At 36.4% G+C, this 9,081-nt stretch overlaps 1 protein-coding gene across 1 annotated transcript; it reads right to left on the bottom strand.

Annotated features, from left to right (window-relative positions):
- Positions 1 to 6: 6 nt before the first annotated feature.
- Positions 7 to 6,187, bottom strand: LOC134274225 (GPI ethanolamine phosphate transferase 3-like). The gene is given in 6 exon segments (XM_062756485.1): positions 7 to 211; positions 915 to 1,303; positions 1,663 to 3,211; positions 4,439 to 4,478; positions 4,939 to 5,199; positions 5,366 to 6,187. Coding segments are annotated over 6 exon segments (3,186 nt in total). The 5' UTR covers positions 6,121 to 6,187; the 3' UTR covers positions 7 to 19.
- Positions 6,188 to 9,081: the final 2,894 nt, after the last annotated feature.

The following is a 9,081-nucleotide window of genomic DNA, read 5'->3' as shown; positions in this document are numbered from 1 at the left end:
CAAAAACGTTACAACCATTTTATTTCTTTGTAAAATTTTTCATCCATTTTGTGAGTGCTGAGTCTACACGTAGTAGAAATATGAATATGACAATAGACAAAGCATAAACAGTGAAACTGGTCATTGCTTCAAACACAAAACGTGGAGCAAATATCTTCCACACCATTAAGTGTCTTCTGTGTAGAAAGGCAGCAAGGACAGATCCACAAATCTACAAATACAAAAACAGTTACTGTTAAAATCTAAATGTTGATTTTATTTTTTTTAGTTAATCAAAACATTGCATGAGCATAATTATTTACCTCAAAAATTGCATAACTTGCTGAATGGCTTGAATATTTACCCAATTTTGAATAAAGATATTAAAGGCTCTGGAATTTTGCAGCAGGGGAAGATAATTCATTCCCTATCATCCTTTACTCAGAAATTATTTTTGATTGATTGTCTGCCTGTTGTTTCTTGCAAGAATAAAACTTTTACTTGAAATTCAGGGCCATAAGCAGTGAGACATTTCTACTGTGAAAAACGATTCCATGAAAACCTGTACGTTTACATTTAGTGCTGGGAATTGGTAAAGCAACACAATCTGATTAAAATCCTGAAGTTCCCTTGATCTGCTTACATAGCCAGCTATGTGAGTGGATCAAGGGATCTGATTTTAATCTGATTCTAAAGCAACAGTAACAACTTATGTTGATGCAGCACTGGGGCCAATTGAAATCCACATAGGCCATGGATGTCGGACAACATTTGCTATACATGTATATAGAATATGACAAAAACAGACGGAGGATGATTGTATAAACTTGTACTGTACAATTTTAGTGTATTATGTGTTGCATGTCCTTAAAGTTTAATATTTCGATTCAGTTCAATAATTTATATATTAAAGCATATTCTACTAAAAATCTCACCTTAAATCCCTGATATAGAAAGACATATGAGTATATTCTGAATATCTGCATTCTGAAGTTTTCCTTGTTGTCATGGAAACAGAAATCTCCAATCCAGTCAGGGTTGTCCTTCCTGTTGACCCCTATGACCCATCGGGTTATCAGTCCACCTGTTTTAGGCCAGAATAGGATCAAAGGGCATATAACTGCTGCTAGCACATGAGAGGAAAATGTGTTGAGGTGAATGAGTATTGCTGGCAGAATGTTGTTGGTGAAATCTCCATGGAGACCAATAAATGCTGACTCCCAGCGAATGGTTGGGATGGTTGCCTGGTGACCAGTGGCGTAGAAGAAAACAGAGGCTAGCACACAGAGGAAGACTAGACTGGTCCACAGAGACACAGGCAAATCTAAAAAATATATTTACATTCATGTATATCAAACACATGCTTTAATTAAAAATTTCTCATTCCAGAATGCTTAGAGATAGTTGACACAATTGATCTACATCCAGGAAATATTTTAACACACAGCACTATTTTTTTTTTCAGTTTAGTATCAAAATGGTCTCTGTAGTTTGAAAAACTTTAAATAACTCATGTAATGCAAGATATTTCAGTGCTCATGTTCCCTTATAATGACAAACATACCCCAGTATTAATTCAATTCTTAACCTATGTTACATTAGTTAAAAATATTCAAAAATAATGAACACAACACTTTTAACCATTGGTGTTATTTATAATTACAGAGAATGCTTCACACTTACTTATTGTTTCTCTGATTGCGATGATTTCAAGAAGGCAATATACAGAAAAAATGACGAGCAACAAACTTGGCATCAGTCCATCACCTAGCAACAGGCCAAGAAGCACCAAGCCCACAGTTACCATAGCAACAGTGGCTGCTGTAAAGGAGGTGGCCAGTCCATAAACTAATGGAGGTTTATCTTCCTTCTCCTCCAAATTCTGTTTTAGCTGATGGTAAATATTGGGTATGAGTTGCTTATCGTCTTCCATAACCAGCTGTTTTGATCTCAGCACAACAAAAATACAGAGAGGGTCATAGATCAGAAGTAAAAGGAACAGAGCGACCAGAACATACATTACCCTGGGAAGGAGGACCTGCTGCCAGGGAGGAAGGCTGTCCAGAGATTTCTGAGGGAGTCCCTGTAATGCCCAGTGAAGGGAGCAAAACAGGGCAGACAAGGGGAGGAGGTAGGTTACCCCCAACACAGGGGGACGGAAACCATTCAGATTCCCGAAATGTTTCATCACCTGACGAATCACTAGCACCATGATGACTAAACAGACCAGAGTGAAGAAGTACCGGACATTCTTCACCCCTTCCTGACTGTTTAGATTTCCCAGAGGCTGCAGGAAGACGGAGGCTTCACATTGGTGCTGTTCTTCCCGACACACTCGGAACACCGCTGACAGTCTCAGGAACAGACTCCAGGCCAGGGTCAGGAAAATCAGGACCAGGGCGGGGTGGGTCAGGACTCTCATGATGTCAAAGTGTCGGGGCGGCTTCTGCTTTTTTGTTTTGGGATCTACTGGTGTGTCAGACAGTCGTAGGACATGTTTTAATGTGAAGAATGTGAGAATCCATGAGAGAGATTGAAGCAAGTACATAGTTATAGAGTCCTCATTGACAACAAAGCTGTTGGAGAAGTAAGTCACAAAAGTGAGAAAAGTTATAAAAACAGCGAAAACAAACTCCAGAGATTCAATTCCTAAATCATGTTCTTCTTTGGCATTCAGAATAAGGGGATTCTTGCTCTTGAAATTATAAATCAACAGCGAAACTCCAAAAATGAGACAACTTCCCATCAAAAACACCATCATTGCACTGTAGCTTTCACCGATAAAAAAAGACTGAAACACAGCGAATGCCAGATAAACCAGGGAAACCAAGAACACAACCAGAACTGTGGCGGGAATGTCCTTCTTCCACCAAAATGAGATCTTTATAAAGTAAACATTAACACTCAGGGCTAAAAACAGAGTCAGGACCCCAATGCACATAGACATAACATCAAACTGGGCCCAGACCCCCTCCGCTGTCCCCCCAACTTTGTCGATGTAGAACGTGTATTTGTCTCTGAGATTCCGCAGCTTCTCCTCCATTAGGGAACTTTCCCCGTCCTGGACTGACTCCGACAGCAGGGTGTTTAACTCGGACTCCGCCGTGTCGAGGACGCTCTTCAGCTGGTAGTACGTCTGGATGGGGAAGTCCGACGAATGCTGGAAGTACTCCTGTAGGTAAGTGTTGATCTGGTGAGCATTCAGTCTCAGGGCCTTCACACTGTGAAATAACTGGAGAAAAATAAAAAAAAGATATATAATCTTACTTAAACTTCAACCACACAAGTTAATCATTTTAAAGATATAACCTTACAGAAACATATATTGGTTAGGATGCTCAACCACACACAGATTTCAATTAATTTCCATTTCTTATTATACATCTCTAAGAAAAAAAAAAAATACACAAAAAAATTTGTCGCATATATAAAAATTGAAATATAATTTTTTTTTTTTCAATGAACTGTATAATTAGTTTTAATCATATTAAAAGTTTTAATCATACACTAGTCACTGTATCAATAAGATCTTTTTGATAAAGAGATAAATTAAGATAACAGCTGCATCAGTGAATTCTTTTGACAATAAACTCATTAATTTCTCTCTAATTTAAATTTAAATATTCAATATATTTATTAACATAAACATTTGTTACAGATTGCTGTAAAGTATATAATGAAAAATAAGTTTTTACAATATAACATTTTTAAATAAGTGGATTATGAAATTTAGAATTTAAAAGACATAGTTTTTTTTAAAAAATTCACTTTAATTAAAGGTCACAGTGACCTTGAAATTTTACTTTAGATGTATACTTTTGCCAAGTTTGAAAGCTCTAGGTCTAATAGTTTTCTAGTTATGAGCCTGACAGGATTTTTCCATATTTTGCAATAGCATCTTTGTTGCAAATATATAAAAATTGAAAATATAATTTTTTTTTTCAATGAACACATATATAATTAGTTTTAATCATATTATACAATACTAATTTAGTTTTAATCATACTCTAAAACATCAATTTGTTTTAATTACATTACATCAATTGAAAGATCTTTATCTGGACTAGCCATCAAGAACTCTTAATTAGCACAAGCAACTATGAGGCTCCCAAGAGATAAATTAAGATAACATCTGCATCAAATCTAGAGATGCTCTTAGCTCCTGACAATAAACTCATTAATTTCTCTCCAATTTGACATGCAAATTTCTGCTATCAAAGTTCTTCTTGACCAGTGCTTGATAATTATGAGAGAAACTGAGCATAAACATTTGTTACAGATTGCTGTAAAGTATATAATGAAAAAATAAGTTTTTACTTAATTTAACATTTTTAAATAAGCATACAACTATATTTTTACATTGTTTAGGATTATGAAATTTAGAATTTAAAAGACTTAGTTTTTTAAAAAAATTCACTTTAATTAAAGGTCACAGTGACCTCGAAATAGACCGCGACACACCTTCTACTTTAGATGTATACGTTTGCCAAGTTTGAAAGCTCTAGGTCTAATAGTTTTCTAGTTATGAGCAGGACAGGATTTTTCCACATCTTTATTAAAGGTAAAGTGCGCGACACACCGTCTACAAAGATTGTAATCCTAGGCCTAATAGTATTCAAGTTATGAGCCGGACAGGAATTAACGGACGGACGGACATGAAGCCTATAAGATAATATGTCCCGTCTTAAGACGGGCGTATAATAAACAAAAAAGAATATCTAGTGCATAAAAATGAGAATGGAATTTAAAAGAAATTGTCACTGTATTAATAAGATTGATAACACGAGTAACATGGTGAATTCTTTTATCTAACAACATGAACAATGTAAATTTATATAGAACATATTTATTAACACTTCTGATTTTTTTCACATGGAGGTTTTCCATCTGTGCAGTGAGTGAAGAGGTTAAAGGATCAGCAGGATCACGTCAGAAAAAAAAAACATGAAACCAAAATACTGAGAGAAAAGATTTAAAATGATTGTTAATGAACTTTATAAGTACATGTTTTTCAATAATAGAACAAAAATACTACATTAACTTTAAGGTAAATAATAACCTACATGATCAGGTACAGATGTTAGCTGGGAGGGGCTGTACATAAACAGACCAGCCTCCAGTTCATCCCTGCTGTCCCCTCCGTGGTCCCCCGTCCTTGTCATTCCGTGATCCCCAAAAACAAACAGCACAGTATCAGAGGCCATCTGTTTGGTCACATTTCTACAAAAGAAACCATTCTATTAGACATTATTCTACTTGATTACTGTACATGTAAGTGGCAAATGTTTATAACATTTTTATAAGAAGAATAGAACATCTGTCTTTCCTGTAAGTGCAAATTACTAATTTAATTAAAAAATAAACAAAATAATGAATCTTTTATTACACTATCATGTCATTCATCTGTGTCAGTTTTTCTGCCATGGCCGGATGGTCAGGACCGTATCTATGTCCACAGTGATCTACACCCAGAAAATGAGCAATGGCCACATCCCAGTCTGGCTTCTGTAGCTCTGGTAGAAGATTTCTCAGGATTCCATTATCGACTGTGTGCAGATCCTTAACATTGAATGATGGGAAAGGAAATGCTCTTTTGAATCGCCCAGGGTAGAGGCCCATCCAGGTGTCATCTCCCATAAATGTTATCGTCTTGCCCTGTTTAATCAGCTGATCGATGAAGTTATCCTCTGTAATTTCAGAACTAGCGAAATTAGCACCAGCATCAACAAAGGTGGGGAGACTCCCTGTTGTCAGTCCCTTTAATCTCTGTAACGTTGTTGTGGGAGGGTCTGCTAAGAATTTGTACAATTTTGAATTTAAAGGTTTGGTTGTCAATAAATCGTTTATCACAGACAACTTATTTTTGTATGGAATATTGTGTAGCGATTCGTTATCATAGCGCATGAACTCGTACTTCATTGCATCTATGACAATAATGATCGCCCGTTTGTAGCTTCTGTGCATCCAGCACCCTTCACCCCCATGTAGGTCATTTTGATGAGCGAAGTTCACAGCACATGTGCTATTCTTTTCTATCACAACACGCTTCAATAGAAATCCTTTTGCAAAAATAAACATTCCTATCACATAAACGGAAGACAAGAATAGAAGTAAACAAATACATTTCAGTCCTAGAGTCATGGTGCCTCGTATTGTCTGAAAATCATTGAAAGTTTCCTAGCCGGCATCGAGAAAATGAGTTTTTTTCTTAAACCGGAAACCTCAATGTCGGTAATAAATTGTAATAGGATGAAGGAAATGCAATTTCCGAAATGCGTCTAAGAGTTATCCTTCTTTGTACGATAGGTGATGATGATTTAAAAATATCTCCTTTTTTTCAAAAGAAAAGAAAAATCCAAAGCAAAATTTTTTTTAGACAAGATAACTTTAAATATTTTTATGTCCCCGTAAACAAAGATTCGGGGAGTAGTTTTAGCATTGTCCGTCCATCTGTCTGTCTGTCTAGCTGTGTGTGTTTGTCCACGAAAACTTTGCCCATAACTTTTGATTGCTTGAAACTATGATTTTCATATTTCACATGTGTACCGTGCTGATATATCCTGGTATTTGACCTTGAACTTTGAGTTTGACCCACATTTACCAAAATAATTATTCAAACTTTAACCTTGGTCATAGCTTAAAGTCATTTGCACAGTTGGCGCTATGACTTTCATACTTCAAAATTTGTGAAAAGTCAAAAGATCCTTTTAAGGATATAAGTATTTTTGATCTCTCGACCTTGGCATTTAAATTTTGACCCATTAAAAAACTTTAACCCTGGCCATAACTTTTGAATTGTTAGTACTAGGACCTTCATATTTCGAAGATGTTATATTCTTTGTGATAAGACCTTCCTTCGGATATCAACAGTTTTATTCTTTTGACCTGACCTTACAGTTTGACCTACTTTTGAAAAAAAAAAACTTAACCTTGGTCATAATTTTTGAATAGTTTGTGCTACAGCTTTAATATTTTCACAGGTATATTTTTTACGACAAGGCCTTTCCCTGGGTACATTATTTCGACCCTATGACCTTGGACTTTGACCCACATTTTAAAAAAGTTTAATCTGGCTATAACTTTTGAATGGTTTGTGTTTAATCTGTCATAGTAAGTTCACAAGCATAGCATTTTAGACACATTCATTTGGTAACCACATTTTTATCTTTTGATCTTGACCTTGGATTTTGGCTTGCATTTGTAAAACACTTATTGTTATCATTTAATTACTTCTGCCCTTAAAAAAATTATACCGGGTACTACGTATCTGCAGTGGACTAACATAAAGGCAGTTGACTGTTGCAATGCTGGAGGGCGTGGCATCATTATTCAGCGGGTAATACCGTTTTTTAACAAATGTTTCTCAACTAATCAGATTCAACCAATTTACTTGGAAGTATAATATATTTTAGCAACGATCATGTACGTTATAAACATGAAATAGAGGCCTACTCATATCTAGTTTCTCTGATTTAAGACTGCAGCTACTAACTGTTTGATGTTTTTTCACCTACTTCCTTCACGAGGGTATGTTTGCCGAATTACCCGGTATGTTGGAATCTCCCCTCATCAAAAGAGTGTCAAAATGAAGGTATTTTCTCGCGGACCCTGTTGTCCCCGATTCAACCTTATCCCCAGCAGAAGTCAACAGGGGAACAGTGGCGACATTTGATCCTCTAACCCCCGAATCAACAAACCTAGACATCGCTTAACGCGAGGCCCGATACACAGGAATTCAGCAAATAATCGTCAAGTTTTGAAAAGTGATCAGTAGGTGATTTAAGGTACTTTGGGATGAATTAAAGTTCGATTAGAGTTGTCGATCTTTAGACAAGTTGTTATTAATCGCACCTTGCTGTGAGGGTAATCAGGGAAACACACACTCTGGGCACCTGGCTACCCAGAAGTCGGGCCTGAATCAGCCGGATTATTTCATCAAATTTGTCAACGAGATTATCAATAGCCTGTCCAACTTTCTCCTGATTCCGTTTTTCAATTACCGAGCCGAGGGATTAATACCGAGGTCGATTTCACATTAATCACTTTCTAATAATTAGGCTGATTCATCGGTCTATCCTATAAATTGTGCGGCATACCCGTTTCATTGTTATGTTTTTGTTGTATATTTAGATCCAGATTAAAAATAAGATAATTTGGCCAAACAAAGCATGTTCTAGCTACGAACTTGTTCCTACTGTGCAACACAATATCACCCTCAAGAATCGTGTTCAGAATTCAGCATAGGAAATCTGTCCAAAAGAGAGAGAGAGAGAGAGAGTTCACGTTCAATGGTCAAATTAATTTATTCAAAGTTCAACATATCAAAGTTAGTGTACTTAAAGTAAACGAAAATTATTTCGAAAAAAATGCATATGCTATGAAGGTTTTCATATAAAAGTACAATGGACTCCGGACACATCCAGACTTTTTACTACCATTTCTAATTATAATGTCCAAAAGTAAATTAAAACAAACACCTTGATGGCGATATTACGTGGACGACTAAATGCCGAAAGCACTTGGTGAGTTTTGACAGCAACAGTAATTGAAGAGTTTGACAACAGCACTGCTTAGAGATATACAGTAGGAGCACTTGGAGAGTTTTAAAGACAAAAGTCTTAAAAGAGTATTGACGACAGTACTTGGAGAGATTTGAAGGATTTTGACAACAACAGTACTTTTAGAGTTTTGACGACAGAAGTACTATTGAAGAGCTTTGACGGCAAAAGTTCTTGAAAACATTTGTCGGCAAAAGTACTTGGGGAGTTTTGACGGCAGAAGTACTTGGAGAGTTTTGACGGCAGCAGCACTTTGAGAGTTTTGACAAGAAGAGTACTTGGAGAGTTTTGACAAGAAGAGTACTTGGAGAGTTTTGACAACAGTACTTGGGGAGTTTTGACGGCAGCAGTACATGGAGAGTCTTGACCGCAATAGTACTAATGACGAGATTTGAAGGCAGAAGTACTTGGAGAGTTTTGAAGGCAGTAATACTTGGAGAGTTTTGACAAAGAGTACTTGGAGAGTTTTGACAACAAGAGTACTTGAAGAGGTTTGACAACAAGGGTACTTGAAGAGGTTTGACAACAAGAGTACTTGAAGAGG

This window comes from Saccostrea cucullata, unplaced genomic scaffold, assembly GCF_032062105.1.
Source record: "Saccostrea cucullata isolate Sc308-1 unplaced genomic scaffold, CSIRO_AGI_Scuc_v1 ctg290, whole genome shotgun sequence".
Taxonomy (NCBI): Eukaryota; Metazoa; Mollusca; class Bivalvia; order Ostreida; family Ostreidae; genus Saccostrea; species Saccostrea cuccullata.
Note: the sequence above shows the minus strand (reverse complement) of the source record. Positions and strands in the feature narration are given on the sequence as shown.